General features: G+C 40.5%; 1 protein-coding gene and 1 long non-coding RNA gene across 3 annotated transcripts; one reads left to right on the top strand and one right to left on the bottom strand.

The window, feature by feature from the left end:
- Positions 1–2336: 2336 nt before the first annotated feature.
- Positions 2337–20259, bottom strand: scp2a (sterol carrier protein 2a). 2 transcript variants are annotated; one of them, XM_030403255.1, is made up of 16 exons: positions 20082–20259; positions 17990–18047; positions 17797–17868; positions 17489–17620; positions 17012–17076; positions 16263–16389; positions 16056–16129; positions 15878–15964; positions 15566–15716; positions 14112–14259; positions 12892–12999; positions 9053–9206; positions 8338–8434; positions 6442–6571; positions 4738–4817; positions 2337–2939 (listed from the first exon to the last, which is right to left on the bottom strand). In XM_030403255.1, the coding sequence occupies exons 6-16, from the start codon at positions 16290–16292 to the stop codon at positions 2844–2846; spliced, it is 1155 nt and encodes a 384-aa protein (XP_030259115.1). In that variant the 5' UTR covers positions 16293–16389; positions 17012–17076; positions 17489–17620; positions 17797–17868; positions 17990–18047; positions 20082–20259; the 3' UTR covers positions 2337–2843. The 2 variants fall into 2 exon arrangements, with proteins under 2 accessions (XP_030259115.1, XP_030259113.1); XM_030403253.1 differs by having other exon boundaries at positions 16066–16129.
- LOC115572804 (uncharacterized) lies at positions 10792–15804 on the top strand. Its single transcript, XR_003982163.1, has 2 exons — positions 10792–10849; positions 15296–15804. It is a non-coding gene; the product is annotated as an uncharacterized LOC115572804 (long non-coding RNA).
- Positions 20260–20843: the final 584 nt, after the last annotated feature.

Below are 20843 nucleotides of genomic sequence, written 5' to 3'. Positions count from 1 at the left end.
TAAGGATGGAAGAATGAGTGGTGGCACTCCTGTTCAATTCAGTACACTTTTGCTACAGCCTGACTTGATGTGGTATGCCCACTAGCTTAGCTAATGGTTAGCTGTTAGCTAGATAGCTAATGCTATTTCCGGTCAATAGCATCGAACAGCAGCGAACTCAAGTTTATTTTCCCTATGGAGATAATAATCATTCAACTTGGTTTTGCTCTGCCTGGCTGCCTAAAGTCTGTCTCAGGAAATGGAGGACTATCCACTGTGCTATTACCCTGTAACTGCCACCTGTGGCGGAAGCAAACAGTCCTCGACACAATTGCCTTGTGTTTGAGTGTTTAAAAGATGCCACCTCTGGAGCATTATAGCTTCTTAAAACAGTTCAGAAAGGTCAAAGACCAGACCTGTGTATGACTGTTGAGTCTCATTGAATACATATGTGCACTATATATACTTTTTCTTTTACTTTCAAAGAAAGCCTTGAGCCGAGGTTATATATTCGACCACAGGCTGAGCTAATTAAGCTCACTTGAGGCGAACCGACCTGAAAATCTGCAGCTTACACTGCTCAGCTTCACCTCTCCCCACCCCTTCACTCTGTGCTTGTTACAGTTTATCTCCATTAGCCCCACTGCTCATGGTCAGGCCGGCCCGGCAGCTTGGGTAGCATCTGAAACTGACCATTTGGCCAGCTGGCCACCTGGCAACTGGACAGGATGGGGGTGGGCTGTAGGGAGTTGGCCAGAGAGGAGCAATCAGAAACGCAGGCTGGATCTGGCAGAAGGTGGACAGGGTGCCAACAGGCAGAGGTCTGGATCAACTAACAAATAAATAGGCAAATGGAACGGAAATGGAGAAAGAGGGAAGTAGGGCACAAAGGCTAAAAAAATTTTTAAAAAAAAACTGACATCCCTTTGTTTGTCTGAGCATTGAAACCTACATGACATGCTGTAGTAGTAACCTGATAGCATTTCAGTGTAAGTGCAATACCACTTTGTATAAAGCAATGATGCCGTTATGTCCACAAGTACTTTCTTTGAAATCTGATTTGTGTCTGGAATTAAAACAAATGTGTAATGGTTTTATTCCAGGCAAATAAACTCAGTCTTGTGGCATCTCTTAATTCGAAATCAGTTGGCCAACAACTTACTAAGCTCTTAAAAACCTCGTCTTAGCTGAACTCGTTTAGTTCCACACAAAATATTCTGCTAACAAAGACAAGCCAATATCTTTGCTTAGGATTATTTCGACAAGTTTTTGAAATGCCTAATTTTTTGGTTAAGCTATTGAGCAGATCCACATGTCATGTAAGATTTCAATGTCTGGTCAAGTATTATCTCTGTTTATTGAGCTTAAAAACATTTCACAGAGACTGCAGATGGCGTGCATCACCAACCTCAAGCGTCAGTATTTGACAACCTGGGAATGAGACACAACTATCAACTACCTTTCTCCAAAATGCATCTTGTGTTCACATCCAAAACAAAAGCTTACTTTCTCTTTAGACCACAAGATCATTTGTGGTCATTTGCCACAAAAAGCCAGAACAGCTTACTCTACATTAGCCCTAATATAAGTTAGTGTCTGTCTGAATTCAGTTCAGCCTCTGACTAAACTCAGCTTTCACCAGAGGCTTCTGTTAGTTCCATTCAGTCCCTTCCCCTCTCCTCTCTGTACAGTCATGAAGTGAAGTACATTTACCCTCTAGTCAGCTGTCAGCAAGAACGAGAGGGGCTAATTATGCGACACGTTGAGAAAAGGCAGTGAATATAAATCTACTTTTTAATCACAAACTTATAATGAAAACAAACAAAAACTCTGAGCCTTTCTTCCACCGGTAAACAATTTCGAACAATTTATGTAATCACATACATATTTTTACCGGATATTTTGATCAGAAAGATTTCAATTTGTTGGGCTTGACTTTTCCCAGTGAAAAGCAGCTATTACTACATAATGGAAATTGAGCAATCACAAGACAGATATAAGTGGGAATCAATGTGCAGGTCAAGAATGTAAAATGTGCAGGGACTTATTTGCAAAGAGAGAAAGTTTTGACCATATCCACCCCCTTTCCAGATAAAAATGATTAGTAACTGTAAGAAATATTCAGCCCTTATATTTGAGCAGGAAAGTGCAATTTCCGTTGCACTCAGCTTAGATTTGACAGTCTGTACATGTTGAGTATATACATCAGAGCTTCTATGTTCCCCTCAGGGTGCAGTTAATGTCAGTTCAGTTCCCACTCCCTGTAGTGCTGAGGTTATTTTTTCACTTGTGGGCAGAGCTACGTCAGAGCTTAGACTTCTACCAGGCCTAACTTTAAGGAAAAAACGTCACAGTTGTTATTGTCAGAAAATTATTTATTTTCTAAAAATTATAGAAGCGCTATCATTTACAGAAATATATATCATATAAAAGTATCCATCATAATGGTTAAGGCCGAAATTGGCTTTAAAAGAATAGCTTGATTTAATAGAAATTAGAGGCACATTGACCGTTTTGTGACATGACTAATCAAGCACAGAGAGGCTCCACATATTCTTTTTTTAACTTGCACTGATGTTAATATATACACAGCTCCTAATGACTCACTGGTTGTTTCAGAATAGAAATCAGACTTAAAGATGGTGTTTAAATAAGATCCAACAACATGAATATTAAAAACACTATGTGTCCTATGATATCAAAGTAGGAGCTGAAATTTGAAACTATGGATTGTACTTCAAAATCATACACATATTACCAAAGCATTCCATGAGTTTGTTGATTAGCAAATTCAGGAGGGATTACATTTTGCAACAAATGTTTTCCTCGAATAATACTTGGAGGACGAAAGCTTGCTCCAGGTCTCACAGCTTGGCCTTGCCTGGCGCAATTTGGAGGTTCTGTAGCTTCATAGCCATACCCATGTTCCCCGCAATCTTCAGTTTCCCTTTGAAGAATGCCTGAGAGGACAGAGGAGGAAAAACATTAAAGAGACATTTTAATAATTTGTCACTGAAAGATGCATTTCTGAAAAAGAAAACTACTGAAAACATGACAGCTTTTTCTCCGTATGAATCTTATTTCATACTGGAGATTAAAAGATTACAGTGAGAACTGACGACAATCAGAGCTCATGTCCCTCTGTCATGTCTTTAGGTAGAACTTAACTGAACACAGTTCATTTTATCTTATCAAATAAAATGGTGATGAGCACAATACTACCACCAACTGAGTTACTACTTTTTGGTTTGCTAGACATTTTCCCTGTTATTGCTGGATCTCTTAAAGTGGATTGTTATCTAACTCTCTACATCCACCTGCCAAGAGCACCAAAGGAAATAAACTGGTTTGGCTGTTTTTTTTCCTGACACAGCTGGTGCAACAGGATTAAAGAGAAAGAAATGTCAGCAAGAGGCTGTAAGCTCCAGACGTATGATCCTAAACTGAAGTATATTTATTAAAGACAAGATGTTCTCAGTTAACTATAGCTTGACATCCAGAAGCCCCTAGACAAAACATAACATTTCCCCGAGCAAACCCCCCTCTTGTCAATCAAACACATGTAGGCAACACTGCATCATAATACATAGGCAGTGCGTTAATGTCTCTGGCAGCGCCCTGGACTGGTTCTCCTCCCATCAATCACATAAAAGCTTGTAAGTTTCCCTTTGTCCATACATGTCTGATACTGCTGCTTTGTCCCACGGTGTGTCTCAGGGTTACGTCTTGGGTCCAGTGCTATTTGATTTATACATGCTACCCTTAAGTTATATCAGGTGCGATTTTAGAGGGTATCTCCTTCCATTGCTATGCTGACTACATCCAGCTGTATGTTTCTTTTAGACCTGATGACAATCAACCAATCCTCCTGAACAACCGTCTTTCTGCCATTAAGGACTGGGTGGTAAACGACCATCTCTCATCATTACGTCAGATACCATAGCTTCTAAGATGGCTCAGTGTATTGGTTCAATGTCCTCTACCGTACAGAGTTGAGTTAGAAATGATCAGCTATGCGTTTATGAAATCCAGATAAGACTGCTGTAATTCTCTTTTCACCTGCCTCAACAAGTCATCCCTAGACTGTCTACAATTGGTCCAGAAAGCTGTAGTCAGTTTGTCAATGTCAGAAATCTTTCTCAGAACTTATGGAGAGGCCAGCACATTTAACAGCAATGTACCAGGTAGTGAGCATTCACAGTTTTGAGTTTACTGTTGCTTTAAGAATTCCCCTGACTGACTAACTTGGGATATGTTCATACAGAAAACGTTCTGATTAAGTTAGTAGTAAGTTCATTAACACAGATGGTAACCTGTCAGAAAGACATGAATTTAGCCCTTTACAGGCAAATAGCGGCTCTCTGTGAGGACAATCACACTATGTCTTTAGTAAGACACCACAGATAGGTTGGGCTGCCCATAAAACCTGCACCTACCATTACTGCATCTGTACATCGCTGTGTTGTGCTTTTACATGTAACCTGCAGTGTCCAGATACAGTCTCGACTAATAATCCTTAATTGTTTGTTACTTCGTGAGCTCTTTGTGAACATCAAAGTAGAAAAATAAATTCCAAATTAACTGAACTGCAGATGCTGAAGCAACCTTTGCGAAATTTGCCGGACTGTTACATAAAGAAAAATACATAATAATAATAATTTTACTGTGAATATGACAAAACCCTCTTTACATTAATGTTTCATTTTCTATGTGTGTAAATTAGAAAAACAAAGATGTGATCAATACACAACTACACACCGTCTGTGGGTTCATCTGTCCTGTCATCAGATGCAGAAGATCCTCGTCACTCATGGAAAAGGTGCAGTCTGCCTTTTTATCTAAAAGGAAAAAAAGTAGAGTAAAAAAAGAAGAGCAACTTTTTCATTACAGCGAACTACAATAATACATGACAGTTTTATCAAAACTAAAAATTCACATACAGAACAAGAAAGCAATATTTGCTTTTTGCAACATGCACATTAAGGAAAAATAACCCCCCACTTGCTCACATTAGAAAACTTATGTATGTGTGTTATGAACTGCTTATTGCTGTGTCTCCAATGGTGCACGGGGGCGCAGCTCCAACAAGTGAAAGTGAGTCCAACCTTCTAGTAAACCTGCAGCAGCTATAATCATGACCACCATACCAGCCTTAAAGGTAGCAAGATAAACAGATCTGATATTTATTCATATCAGAGAATTAAACATGGCTCACAGCCTCACACCAGCAGCCTCTGAGTTCAACTGTTTAAGCTTAATGGAATGACTTTGAAAACCTGCATTAACGTCATATAATATCATTCCTTTACACAATGCAGAATTCTAAAATGTAATTTCCAGGAGGCTGTTCGTTTCAGCAGAGAGATCACAGGCAATTAACCTGGTATTAAATCTTCCTCACACTCGCATTATGCATCCTGTATTGCCCCTATTTACATTAAGTGTTACTTGAATTATGACCAATGCATTTTGACTGGAACTGAAGTGGTACATTGAAAGTGCAATGCCGAGGATTCCTGGGATAAAGTGCGTCTGTTCCCAGAACAGAAGACTCAGTCCAGGTAACAGAATTCTGGAGAAAAATATGAATCCCTGGTTCACCAGCTAGTTGCTAACTGTGTCTCTCTTGCATTTGGCAGTGAGAATGTAGTGTTTAATTCTCCTTGCACTTTTTGATTAAATTACCATCAGCTTCTCTCTTAGCATTCACCACACCGCTTCCCTCTCTGCTCTGTGAAGGCGCATGTGGTCCTTGAATCTGGGATCTACAGCTGTTACCCATATAGCCATTACACAGCGGTACTTCTATGTAGGAAGAGTTAACATGTAAGACCACCTATGTATTCAAACGTGCAGGCAGCACCACAGAGCAGGAAAATCATTCAGCACCCCCCTGCAGCTCAGAGACAATTCATTCAGAAATTCAGAAACTGTAGCACCCATTTAGGTGTGAATAGACCGAGGGGGCAATACACTTATTTGTTCTCTTGAGTAAAGAATCATGGTTTTACATACCTTTGTTTGTTTGGTTTTTTACTTCAACTATTTGTTGAAATCTGTAAAGTTTCTCTATTTTAAACAGGTACTTGTTTGACTGACTGATGCCTAAAAGAGAAACAGGTTTAATCCTAGGATAAAGAGCAATCTCATGTTTTCTACTGTATGTTTGGAACATGATTTACTTGACAATACTGACCAAGAGTGACACAAAGAAAGGAATGTGATGCACAGATATGCGTGTCCACAAGATCAAACCACATGAGATACTTCCAGTAATAAATGACAAAAAGGGCATGAAAGGGTATGTAATTGCTGCTGGTGAGAGCTGAAATGACAGCTCTATATGGTCTATAACTACTGATCAGGAAGAAAATCAACCATGAGGCAAAAAGTAGGAGAATAAAGCCCAGGATGAGAGATTGAATACCTTCCAGCAGAGTGAAAAGCCATTTAGTTTCTTACCTGGGTCATTGGAGACAGAGCCTTTGCCATTTTTCACATCCACGACCCAAGTCGCCTCCTTCCCCTCTGGACCATCCTTCACCTTAAAGGCAAACACTCCACCAATCTTCTTGATAAGCTGCTCTCCCTCCTGTGGGGGAGTTGAGGTGGCTTTTAGTTATTCTTGATGTGTTTATAGTTGTAGGAAGGCAGTAACTGCCCGCATGTTTCAAATTAAATCAGTGCTCTTGTCATCTATGCTGCCATTTTTTGAGGGACGGGTTACATTTTTTTCCTGAACACATTTATGCAAGTGGCTTAATCTGGTAGGAACGTCACCATCCAGAGTGACAGAGCCTCTGAAGCTCTAGGTACAATAGTTAACTTACAAAGCAGCAGTTCATTTGAATTTAAATGCCAACATTTTTTTAACCCTATGCAATAGTGAAAATGACATATAAATATAGAATCATTGCACACTTTGCAGGGTGTCTTTGGCCAGCATTGAGTCAAAGTCATTGTCCAAAGTAGCTGTAATAACAAAAATGATTACCATTGTAATTGAGGTATAAGGCTCATGTTTTGTTAACAACTTAATTAACTGTCTCAAACTGGTGGTGTATGGAAGCACCACCCTGCCCAACACCACCAACCAACGAACATGCACATCCATTTAACAAGACTCAAGCTAACTCAGCAATGGGAAATAAGAGACTCCTTTGTCTACATTTTTTTACAGGGGCCTGGCTCCATCACAGGATCCCGGATCAAGCTATTGGACTCTGATTGAACACAAGACTCCAAACAAAGGGAGGCGGACATTGTTTATATAGTGGTCAGCATTTCACGGCAGCATGCATGTAAAATCTGCATCAACAATTCTGTTCTGACGGCCTCTCAGAGCTTTCTCCTCATCTGGTATGTGTCAACAATAGCTGTTAGGTCAGTGAATACCTGACTATGCACACAAAACCCATTTCCAGAATAATCTGTGGACACAATCACCCACATTTAGCTCATATCAGTGGTAAAACTCTGAAAGAAACACCCAAACAACACGAGTTACCAAATCACATCTGCTCTTAAGAAAAATGAAACCAACCTGCAGTTGTTCAGAGCGACAGAGTGAACTAATCCACAGCTGAGCAGCACGGTAATTGTTAAGCATTACGTTGGCAAGTACAGAGAGAGTGGGAGCCTATTGTACATACAGGAGCCAGAGGTCAAATCGATAACAATATATACTCCACATACATACATTAAGCCGCCTTCCATGCATTTTATAAGCCTGAAGTACCAATGGCACACATGGTTAATGTAAAGTGGCTCTCATTTAAATCAGCTACCACCATCCCATTAAGCTTATAAATCATAGATCAATGACAAAACACAGACTGGATACATCAATGTAATTTGACATAAATAGGTGCTTTAGGATTCAACTGTGCCTGAAACAACCGGCAATCAGCCATGAACGATGATACTCTGTAAAAGCTGGAGGGTTTCTGGACTTTTGACTTCTTGAAATCGTACATTATATACATATACAACATATTCAGTTAGAGATATTCTGTATGCTATGAGGTCCTAAAGCTGTAGCACTGAGACTGTCAGCTGTATGTTGCTTTTGTCGATAAAAGCGCCATAGAACTGTAAATTAGACCCTGCTTCAAAAAAAGAAAGAAGATCACAACCACCTTTATGTATGAAATGCCTAGGAATACCTATCAGGGCCTTAGCTTTGGAACAATCTGTAGCAATTGTCTAGATCATTAGTGATAGGAAGAAAGGGAAACAAAGACAATCTAAGATGTCGATGCTTTTAACTGGATGCAAACAAACACATTAATCAGATCAAATACAGAATAACTGGATCAAGTTTTGACAGGGACTGTTTATGACAGTGTGCCGTTTTACCTTCTGTAGATGATTTTCGATCTCTTTGAAGACGGGGTAAGCTTTAAACCCCTCCAGACTGCTGCCTGAGCTGGTGAGAACGGCACCAATGTGGGAACTGTGGGAAGCCAAAAAAGACACTTGATGGCAAAGTACACACTATGAGGAAAAAGAACTGTAGCTTTTTGACATTTTAATCTAGATAGAACACCGTACTACATCTACAGCAGCGAGAACTGTGTCACATCCCAGATAGTACAAGGACAGCAAAGCAGCAACCACTGATGGTCAACATAGGACAGGTAGCAATGTGGGTTAGAGTGTTCGTGAAGAATAGAGATGCACCAAGCGATCACCCAGGGATCAGAATTGGCCAGTTGTCAGCATGTATGAGAACTGGCTGATCAGTGTCAGTCATATATCGCTGTCTACCGGCCACGTTTACACACATGCTGCCTGCACCCTCGACCTGAACTGAAAGATAGAAACTAAACTCTTTAGGTTATTTACCTAACTTTCTTTTTGCTGCTGCATCTCTATTAGAGAAGAGGACAGAAAATGCTTCTTTAATTGGGTCTAATTTACATGACTAGAATACTCATTTCACTTCAGCATAAAAGACAGACTGATACAGAAACAGATCTCTTGTGTCTTAAGTCTGCGATCAATCACCTGTATTTTTATTTAAAAAAATTAAACATAAGGCATCTACCTGAACAAATAACTAACTCCTCACCTGGCCTCCTGAGGAAATCCCATCCTGTAGAGAGTGACAACCACAGCTCCTCCCAAGCCAATGTTGTGTTGCAAGGCCACTTTGGCTCCTGAGACCTGCCTCCTGTCAGCCTTCCCTCTGAGCTGCCAGCACAGCTCTGCACACTGGGCCAGACCTGGGAGAGCCGGAAGAGAAGGACAAGAGAGTGAGGGTGACTCACTGTGGGGGGGCTTGGTGTCATGAGGTGTGACGACCTGGCAATATATATTAAAATTTTTAATCTAAAATTTTGTGTGTGATGAAAATTATTTATGTGTGTGTGTGTGTGTGTGTGTGTGTGTGTGTGTGTGTGTGTGTTTGACTCTGCGTGTGGGCGCTACTTGTTGGTCTTCTTCAGGTAGCCACAATAATGAGGGCCCTTTAACTTAACCGTGATGACCTAATGTGTCTCACTATCTGGGGAATTAATTTTCTTTTGAACACGAAACGTTTCTGGACATCATGGTGCGCTTTTTTTCATCCACCTTGTTACTAAGGAATGAAAAAGAAGCGCTGCACCAGAATAAGGGCTCCAGGGGGGAGGAAGTATGTAAAAGGATTCATTAATGTGAGCTCAGGTGGATGGAACATAACATACTTGATGAGAAAAAAGAGAAAAGCACTGCTGTAAATTAACGCTTCTACAGAGATGCTGAAATAATGCAAAGGGAAAACATCAAACTGAAATATACATATATCAAACAGAAATACATACATTTTTCTAGGGAAATCATCACTTGAAAAAAAAGCACCAACACTAAATTCCGTTGTGTCTCAGTCTCCAGGAGCAGACCCCAAAGCATTTAAAGGGTAAAGACAACCCACCCTGACGGAGAAGGGTGACAAATTGACCCCTAATCTGACAACTCGATTCCCTAATCTGACAACTCGCACCCTAATCTGATCCGAGACGCTCCTGAGCTAGAGTTATGGCTAAGTATTTCATCCCATCTGCTTAATGAGCTTTTGCATTTCTCCATTATCCCAATAAGCTTATGAGTAAAGTCCTCTTCATCGAGTGCCATTTACATTATGCAGCACTCTCCTAATCTTCTCTGTGGAGACTTGTTTGCGTGAGGCTAATTTTGTCTAAATGCCAACTGGAACATTCACTGTCGGGTCCACCAGGATATCTATACATGGAACCTCTGTCTGTCTGTCTGTGTGTGTATGTGTGTGTATGTGTGTGTTCCTCAAATATCTCTGCGGATCAGGATCAGACTGACCTGAGAGTTTCAACATGGCTGCTGCGTGGTTCAAGGGTGTGCTATTTCGCATTTGTTTGGACTGCAATGATACGGTTAATAAATTATTTCATAAATGCTTTACAAATTCCACGAGCATTGTCCACCGGAGCCACTACAGTCACGTGCGCACCAGAGCCAATCACTGCACACCGTGGCCACGCGCGCACCAGAGCCAATCACTGCAGAGCCCACCGCGACCCCCCACCTTAAGAAACAAGCAGATTTATACCTGCAGTGGCGCGAGCTGGACCGGGATTTTGCCGGCGGTTCGGTCCCGTTCTGTTCTGTTCTGTGCATCTAAACTGACTGTTGTGGATTAATGAGATTAAACGAGTCCGGACCGAGTCTGTTCGGGTCTGAGGAGATCCGGAGAGGCGCAGACAACAAAGTGAAATTGGAATCTGTGGATGTTCGTGTGTAGCTAGCCGCTAGCTAGCAGCTAGCAAGCAGCTAGCTGCTAGCCGCTAGCTACACGGCCCACCTCCCGAGGCGACGGACCAGAAGCATTGGCATGTCCAAAACCGGACCTAGGGTAAATAATGTCCGCCACGCTTTTTCGCGAACATTGCCGTCACGTTTGCTTTGTTTCTGGTGCAGGAAGAAACGGTAAAAACGGGCTTTTGTCACGAAAGTGTCCAAGCAGCAAGTTTGGTTGTTGAGGAACAGGAAGTTGTGGGAGGGACCTAGGCGGATGATTGACATGCAACGACGGTCGGTGTGTGAGAGTTTAGAGATTTGTGACATTTAGCGTGTTTGGAGTGTGTAGTTAGTGTGTTATGTAGTGTTTGGTGTAGTGTGTTTAGTGTGTAGTGGAGTTGTTTTTTTGTTTAATGAGGAGAAGCTTAATGTGGAGCAGGCAGTGCAGCTCTTCATTCAGCTGGAAGGAGCACAGGCAGACCTGAGCATTGCCTGCATTTAAATGTAAAAAGTTACATATAACTTTGTAAATGTTTTGTATGTATGCACACATTTAGATAAACAACAATTTATATTTGCATTATAAGTTTAAAAAAAAAAAAAAAGGATTGTTAAACATATTTGTGGTAAAAAAAAATCTAACTTTTTCTACTCGGATTTCATGTTTTTTTGTGATTTTAGGTCCATTGTGTTAATACAATATGTCAAAATAAAAACAATAACTGTACAGTCACACATGTGAGGTTGTGCTGAAAATAATGACACCAAGTAAATAGCTTTTAAGATGAAATATAATGGCAAAATCAAAAAAAGTCAAAAACAGCCAATTATACCCTGGAATATCAGATTTCACAACAAACCTAAATATCCCTGACGCCCCACCTTCAAACACAGCCTCATTTGGCCATCCATGAAAAAGCTGCTTAACCTCCCACTTTTTTATAGGAATACATTTTTCTTACGGGCACTGCACTAGTCGATCAAAATGAACTGCATCTGGGTATGACCTCAGGCATACAATATATACACAAAAGAATAATTTAGACATTTTTTATTCACCGATTAACACTAGCCTGAGCTAAGTGGTAAATCACTACATACGTCAGGCTCTGCATCGTCGAGGCTTTAAGGTCCCTGTCACATCAACACATAAAAACCAAGCTCGAGAAGAGGTGACTCGCACTACCTCTTGCACGGGGGAAGCTACACAGGTCAGTCAATTAGCCGTCAGTATCTCTGCTTGGACTGTTTCTGAGGCAAGGGGTCAGAGCTTTGCAACAACGATTAAGAGCAACACCACGGATCAGAAAGATCTTAGCTGACTGGGACACTCGCATAGTGAGAGAGTGACCCAGGAGATATAGTGACCCAGGAGATACAGGGAGTGTTGATAATGAATGACGGTAGGGATTGTGAGGTACGAAGAAAGGACGGCAGAAAGAAAGATGGTAAATCAAAGTATAAATAAAGATCTTCATCAAATGAAGTAAAAAGGTGAATACTGCTCTGTTTCACCTTGTTAATCCCTTTAAGTGAGTGTGTGTTATGTGAGCAAGCGAGCGAGTGCACAAGAGCCTTTTGAGTCCACAGTGACTGAAAATATTGGCCTTGCCGCGAAGAAGATGAAGGGCGGGTGAGTCAACTGCACTGTTTGCACAGTGTCGCCCCTCACCAGTTTAATATGCAGAGACATTATGGAGGCGGCTTGCTAGAGGCACAGACGGCTGCCCTCTCACATGCAGGCTTCAGCTCTCTCTTACTCCGCTGTGACTCAGGTAGTCATCACTGTGAGACACACACCACCTGGTGGTAATTGTGGGAATTGTTTGACAAAGTTTGAAGCGATCCACCAGCGTGTCCCTGTTTGTATGTTCTGGTCAGTTCATCTGTCGTTCAAAAAAAAATATTAGTTGGGAATGCTTTTTTTCACTGACGAGACTGGGTTATGTCCTGTGTACTGTTTTCGGAGCATTTCACTCCCCAGTCTTTTGTTGCCCCAGTCCCAACTTGTTTTCAACTGAGTATCTGTCAAAAAGGATGAGCAAGTTATCACGTTCAGTTTCATTAACAGTTTGTTTTACGCAGCGTCCCAACTTTTTTGGAATCGAGTTGGTATGCGACAACTGGGTTTCATTAAGAGACAGAGGCTCAGTGTACCTGTGGCTCCCAGAGGATGTCCTTTGGAGATGAGACCACCGCTGGGGTTGATCACAAACTTGCCTCCGTACGTGTTGTCCCCTCTGTCAATCAGCTCTCCTGCTTTACCTGCAGAGGTTGTGACACACACAAGAAGATCGCAAAACTGTTCAGAGTGAAATTTACACTAAAAAAAAACTGTCACCTGTTAATACAATGTCATCAGTGCATGCATGGTGTTAACTAAGCAGTCAACGGATATCAAACAACTATTCTATTCTAAATCCTGGTAGATGTCACTTTTAGTAGTAGTTTAGAATTGATCTTGGGAAAGGAAAAAAGAAAGTACACGCCTGCATTTGCAATAGGCCTGTCCTGCCTGTACGGTTCATTAAGATCCAGGCATATCTGGATCACATCCCTTAGTGTGACACAAGGCAGGCAGCAGGTTTTATTCAGCTAATATTATCCCTTATTACTGGATCTTGAGAGAGCGCTACGTTCTGTATTTAGCTTCACAGCCAAATGTCCTCATAACCCAAAAACAAAGAGACAGGAGGTTACAGGGAACGTTTGTGAAAGTGAACAAATCAAATTTAAAGTCTAGTTAATTTCACGGTACAGTTTGTGAGCCCACTGAAGCAATATGATCGTGGTTTTGGGCTCTATGAATAAAACTGATTTGATTAATTTCTTAATTTTCTGACAAGTGCAGCAGTGAGACAGACAGAACAATGTCCCACACCCTCCACTCAGCTCTGCATCTCTTGCCCTTTTCACACAGAGATTCCGCATTATTGCCACAATGAGGGCTGGCCTTTACCCTGCCTTTGTTTGTTCACACTGAACCAAGCAGTGCTGGCATAATTTACATAAATGCCACAACCTGCTACCACATTACTGTTGTTTGGTCTTGTAACATTGCTTTAGTGGATTGAAGTGTGGGACATTTCTCGTTTATTTAATGTTTAATTTTCATACTATAAACTCCATCAGACCGACGCCCCCCTGCCCTACGCTGCTGGCATTTTCATTCATAGACGCCATCTCACCTCTCTTATGGCTCTGTTACTACCTCCGCTAACAGATCAAAGATGGAACAAAACTGCTGATTTTCATGTTTGCGTACCCTCCTAAAATAAGAAACTGAGGTTCAGGTGAAAAGCGGGCTGAAGAAAGCTTTTTGATAAGTTAGAAAACAACTGGAGGATAAAAGATGGTTTTAACAGCTGCAGTCTTACCCTCTGGACACAGTCCCAGAGCCTCATATGTGATGAGCTCATTGGCTGAGAAGCAGTCGTGCAGCTCTACCACGTCAACGTCACCGGGCTTCAGACCCGCTGCTTCAAAACACTTTTTGGCAGCCAAACGCGACATGTCATATCCCACCTGAACAGAGAAAAAACAATGTGTTTAGTAAGTCATTTGAGAAAACAAATGTGTCATAATGACGTTAACTTCCAGGACCAATACAGTAAAAACACTTGAGGCTTTCATGTGAGTTAAAACTACAGCTAATAACTTTATTTCAAAAGCAGGGTCAAAATTCCGGTCTCATCTTTTAACAAATACATAGCCTCAAATTTCCCAAATTTTATTTTCTTCTTACACCACATAACTTGTTATATCAGTAATATTTTCCAATGGAACATTTTTTTATAAAAAAAAAAAAAAAATCTTCTTTGTCTTAATCATTTGTTGGAGCTGTCCTATTTAAGATGAATCATCCAAAAGTTGAATTTCACACGCATCTAATCATTTTTGCCAAATGTTGTTAAATTAGATGAATATACAGCCACTCTGTCCTCTCAATTACTGTCCAACTCATGACCTTGTGTACATACATTTTTAATTTGTTGATGCTGCATGAATTGGGTAAGAAAATGCTTGGTTCACACATATTTGCTTTAATTTCTGAGATCAAGCTCATTCAAGTGTATTTCTTGAAGAATTGCAGCATCAAATGCCAAGGACTTCATGATATCATTATGACAGTGTTGGATTGTGATTAAAAGCCCTTTCAGCACAACCAGAGAGGTTTTAATTAAGAAAAACAGGCCCAAAAGGTCATTACAACCAGACAGTCATAACCAGTTAAAGGTAAAATGACTTATTTTGTCCCTAAAATAAAAAAGGACAATGGTTGCAGAAGTTTAATGCAAAGCAGTCCTCCAATTCTCATTATCCAAATGCAGATGGAGCACACATCTTCAAATCTTTGGATGTTTTACAGATACATTTTGTACCATCCTTCCATCCTTCAATCAATGAGCCTTGGGTTGTAGAAAAGGTTGTAGCAGATAGCTGAGCCATGCTCCTTCTTTAAATCACGATCATTGTAAACTGCTTTCGGTCTATTTCAACAGCAATAATTGAGTCTCTATTCAACATCCTTCCTTCCTTCTCCCCTTCTTGTTTTTTTTAGATCATCAAACTTCCTGGGTTGTCTCCTTAATGTCTCTGACCTGACCCAGAAGGTCTTGGGCCACAGACGGTGTCTCAACTCTACATTCATTCACAGTTTGTCTAGTTCTTCTGCGGCTTTGTGTTCTTGCAATCAGACGTCTTTCATAAAACAATTTTATCACTGGAGGACGTTATTCACTTTAGAGACCTGGTCTGTGGAAGCCAATCAGCTTGACGCACCATTCAGTCCATTGTCACAGGACACACTTTGATAATGACAATTTCTTACCATCTTAATGCAGCTGTTTTCTTCAAATGTGGAGGACAAGTCGGTCACCATCTCTTGGGCCATAATCTCCACTGCCTGGTTCTCCAGGTGGTGCTTCGTGACGAAGGCCTCACTGGCTAAAACTGCTGCCCCAGCACCATCTGACGTAGGGCTGCAAGAGAAGAAGAGCAGGACAGACGGACAGACATTGTCGCATTAAGAACTGAGGCAGTTATCATCAATAAAATGAAGGAACTACAGCTTGCTTTCTATTGTGCAGCCCCTCGTTGTAGAATGATAAATAAAAAAAAAACAAAAAACATAAACTCTTACCAACACTGCAGTAAAGTGAGGTACTCAAAGACCTTCCTGGAGTTTATCACTTGTTCCAAACTGTACTCATCCTGGAACTGGGAATACCTGACGAATGGAGACATATTCACACACTGACTTCAATACCTCAATAAAGATCAAATATATTTCGAGGCAGTAATCTGTGTTTCGACTCAACTGTGTCTTACGGGTTGTTGATGGAATGCTTGTGGTTTTTCCAGGCAATTTTGGCAAAGTGTTCTGGTTTTGTGCCTAGAAGAGATTCAAAAGTTGCCAAGAACATTTACAGTATACAATATAAGTAAAAGTCATGAACTCGATGTAAAATACAACCATCACCTCACACTCAAGTTGCTTCTGTATATAACACATGTGAAACCTTTACCATATTTCTCCATGTGCTCCCTGCCGGCATTTCCAAACATCTGTGGTGCTGCTGGAGCCGCCGCGATCCCGTAGCGGTTGATCATCACCTCCATGTGCTTGTCCATGGGATTGGTCCTGTCCATATACTAAAAACAGGTAGTTTTACTCGGTTTTTCACCTTGTAAGTGGGACAACTTGAAATAGAGAATTATGGTGTATTCTGGTGAATTTATTCAAACACAAAAAATGATTGCCAAAATGATTAGTAGTTCGTAAGCAATTCTGGCATAAGCAAATAAGGCATAAACATTTGGAGTTAGCTACTTCAGCTGTACTGACATTGGTTAAAGTAATGCCTGTTTTCCTGATGACAAATACTGATGTTTCTATAATTTTATGATTTGTATGAAGGAAAAATTAGAGAAACTGCTTAGCCTATTTTATTTAAGAGCTTTTTATCATAGCCACCACGGCCCTTCCTGCTCCCTGGTAATATGATAAATATATAAACTGCAATAAGTAGAAAGCACGTTCATTATTTCTTCGTTTCTAAGGTGCAACGGTGTTTATCAGTGAGGTGTATCCCTGTGTTTATCAGGGGCAGAGTGCGTGAACCAGCTGATATTCAGTTTTCAGCAGGAGCAACCATGCTGCGCGCAAAAACTACAACTAGCAACACCTGTATAATGGATTGCAAGATATCGTTCATGTCATTTTGTGACAGTCTTCTCTCCATCCAGTACAACAACATACTGTATTGATTCATACCTTGGCGCTCAAAGAGCCCCTCTCCATCTTCTCAAACCCGAGAGCGAGCACACAGTCAGCAAGACCTGTGAAAGGTTAAAAAAAAAAGAAGATTTTACAGTTGTATTAAAACTACTACTTCCCTGTGAAGTCCATTCTCAGTGTCTGTGCACTGAATGCTTCAGGTTTTTACATTTAAGTTTAATAATGGTCCAGGAATGGCTTCAAAACTATTTGTGATGTCATAAATCATGCCCACAGGCCCAGAATATGAAAAGAGTCTTTTAGAGATTAACTCTGCGCATCATTCATTCAACTATAAGAACAAGAAGAAACACATATTTTTGATTTGAGGGAAACTATATATATAAAAGACAATAGATTATTCAACCTCCTGAATTACCTGACTGAACACTGTCTGTCTTTAAAATGCAAAGATAAAAAAAAAAAAGACGTTTACAGTGGTTTATCACTTTCAAGGCGTCTGGCTTCACTCACCTCCCCTAACCATCTGGCGTGCCATGAAGAGAGCCGTGGAGCCAGTGGAGCAATTGTTGTTGACATTGATGATGGGGATCCCGGTCAGGCCCAAGCTGTGGTAAATGGCCCGCTGCCCACATGTGGAGTCCCCTGAAGGAATAATGTATGGGAATGGTTATGGTTGTTTCCTATTCAATTTACTATTTGAATATGAGAGATGCACTGAGACCAGAAAATGAGTGGATACACTGTATGGACACAAGGATATCAACGTTGGTGTTAATCACTATTTCAGTGACTAAGTGTGTAACATTAGAAGGTCTCACCATAGACGTATCCTACACAGGCTTGTTCAATGGAAGAATATGGGATTCCTGCATCTGCAAGAGCCTTTTCACCTAGAACAGAATGTAGACAGAACCAGTAAACACTGTTACACAACAAGATCCATCTCATGATATCAAGATATGGTATCTTCTGAGAGACTGAACAATGTCCATAATGTGTGAAGATAACCACCTGCTTCCTTGGCCATATCAGGGTAATCATAGTCACCTCTGGCTCCAGGCTTGTCAAACTGTAGCAACACACAGAAAGAAATTTTTTAAAAAGTATGTTAGGAGTCACTCAACACGAGCATTCACATCTGGTTTTCCAGTTCTCAGCTACTGGATAACATCCTGCCCTATCCTTTGTACTTGACTTCCAAATAGAGTTAAACATTTACTAGATTGGCAGAAAAATATTAACGTTTTTCACAGGTCTCTAACCATCAATGATTTTTCAAGCAAAAGTATTGAAAAAATGCACAACATCTTGTTCTTCCTGCCTCTTACAATGAGAGGACTTGTTGTCAATCATCATTGTGAAAGTTGTGAATAACTTTTTTTGGACAGTAAGTCAGACAGAAGGAGGCATCTGAACATGGCACTTGGGATCTTTGGAGGTGTGATGCATGTTTTCAAAATGTTTTGACATTCATGTGTGCAAAAAAACAGCCCAGTCCCCAGGATAAAATGTTGGCAGTCAACATCATTTACGTAAACCATTTACGTTTGTGCACGTCCAAGGCTGCATGTCATGTCAACATTTCTACAGTATGTGTTACATTACGTTCACATTACATGAAATGCAATCGGGACAACTCCCAACATGTATATGCGAGCAAAACCGTTACAGTATAGTGAATGAAAAGATGATCTTTTCCTAACGCTCACCAAGTGGTTTCTGTGCCTAAACCTTACTAGATCGTCACAAACATAAAATCAAAATGAAACCTGAAGAAACATAGAGCTGCAACACAAAGAAACTTAATGCTTCAACACATCCGTAGTTCACGGAAATGTACATTGCCAAAACTTCTGGCAAATGGAAAGGCAGAAAATATTGCATCTTGAATTTACTTGATATTATAATAATTATTTGTAATTGTGCAAAACACACAAATCGTTAAATTAATTTTTAGTTTGTACAGAAATGCATTCACTTAATTTTTATTTTAGGGAAATTAGTAAATATGCGTTTAGCAAGTTTGCCAATTAAGTTGTAAATTCAGGAATATTGACAAGCGAATACACATATTAAAGGACCCATTAACAAAGAAAGGACCAGGACAAGCCACAACAGGCAGAATCAGTGGCATTTCTGGGGTTGGCAGCACACCTATATGATTGGAGGTGACAGCCGTAATAAAGATATAGAATGTATAAGAAGACAAGAAACATTTCTGTAAATTCAGTCTGACATCAATTGCAATTTCATAATGACATCATTATTTCACTTGAAGCACTTAAAAACAGTCACATTAATACAAAAAAAAAAATACAGTCGCATAGAGGGAATAAACTCTAGTGGTAATATTGGGATGGATTTGGTCAACATTCTAGGGGTCTTCAAGCTTTCCATCTTTGCTTGTGAAAATACACCACTAAGTACACACTAAGTAAACAGCTCTGGAAATACACTCCATAATGTTAGCAGTCTGCTCCAGTGACAACCCTTATCAAAGATTGCAGCACTGTTAACCATGAACTATGGACTCATAACGTGTGCAGGGGGAGGCATGAGATACAAATCTAAGTCCAACGAACATTTAACCCAGAGCCAAATTTGAAGGTGCACTGTGTAGTTTAGAAGAAGAAATTATAAATCAGACGAGAAAAGATCTTCATTACCTTTTTTTATTATTATTATTTTCCTCAACAAACTAAATAAAGAAACTGTCTTCGTTTTCATAACTGAATAAAACGAATAAACAAACTGTTTAACCTCATTATGTTGTACATATTAACTTTCAACTGAATTTCTCTTCCAAAACAACATGGTGTCCCTTTAACACCAAACACAAGGCTAACTTGGCTAGCTGGTGTTTACAGCACATTGCGTCAGCTGCTAACACAATATGAGCAGCATGGGCAGTTGTCAGCTCAATAAGCTGTCTGCGAACAGTGATATTAATCAATAAAAGCTGACATTCTTCAGGGAGACGTGTCCCATGCACTCAAATCTGTTGTTAAAGTTAGCCAACTATGCTAACTTAGCCTAAAGTCATGCATTAGGTCATTCTCGTCGTCTTGTGGACTATGACAACACAAATGCATGTTAACAATACCTTTGTCATGCCCACACCGATGACAAACACCCTGTTGTTCTTTCCAGGTGCCATGGTGCAGTAGCTTGTCTTCAGCAGTGGACAGAGGAGAGCAGACCGGTGTGAGGACAGCAGCGGCCGCGGCAGCATCAGCAGACAGCCTCCAGCTAACTCAACGTGACGCGAAGATCGTGTAAATCCGAGCTGATGCCTCACTCGGAGAAGAAAAACGGCAGCCCTTTCAGTGATTCTGTGAGCATGCTGGAGAGAATTCCCCTAAAGACAAACACTGTTCTCCTTGAAATCTTCATGGTTTCGTTGTCACCAGTTTTTTTATTTACACCTTGTGTTAATCAATGCCAAGTTAATGCCAGCCTACCAGGCTGAGGACACTTTTTTCTCAAAAATAGTCTCCATTGATGACCCGTGTTACTTTGTCTTTTTATTGGAACTTGAACACATATTTTTCACGTAAATGCACCTTTACTGGTTTGTTGTTTCCTGGGCTGCACTGTGCCTTGTGTTCCTTTTCCTTTTTAATGCGTCACATCACATAGGAGAGAGAGAGAGACATCTCAAACAATCGTTACTCCAGAACTGTACCTTGACAGCAATTTCTGAACAAGTTAAGCAGGTATGTTGAAATGTTGACAGAGTGAGAGCTCTTTCACTTATTCTCCTTGGTCATTCACCTGAAGTTGTATCCAATCAGCTAATGTTGCTCTTAATTATGTATTTGCTGAATGGTACATCTGTCCAGGTATATGTCCAGCATAACTGAGT

The sequence above is a fragment of the Sparus aurata genome, chromosome 21 (assembly GCF_900880675.1).
Source record: "Sparus aurata chromosome 21, fSpaAur1.1, whole genome shotgun sequence".
NCBI lineage: Eukaryota > Metazoa > Chordata > Actinopteri > Spariformes > Sparidae > Sparus > Sparus aurata.
The sequence above is the reverse complement of the archived record's forward strand: the minus strand, read 5'-3'. Positions and strand labels throughout refer to the sequence as shown.

Bases quoted from the DNA above. Each gene is read 5' to 3' on its own strand.
- scp2a (XM_030403253.1), bottom strand. From the start codon at position 20,210: ATGCTGCCGCGGCCGCTGCTGTCCTCACACCGGTCTGCTCTCCTCTGT. The intron at 17,077-17,488 runs GTGAGTGAAGCC...AACCTTTCACAG, and splicing joins ACGCCAGATGGTTAGGGGAG to GTCTTGCTGACTGTGTGCTC. The intron at 4,818-6,441 runs GTAAGAAACTAA...TTTTCCTTTTAG, and splicing joins CTCTGTCTCCAATGACCCAG to ATAAAAAGGCAGACTGCACC.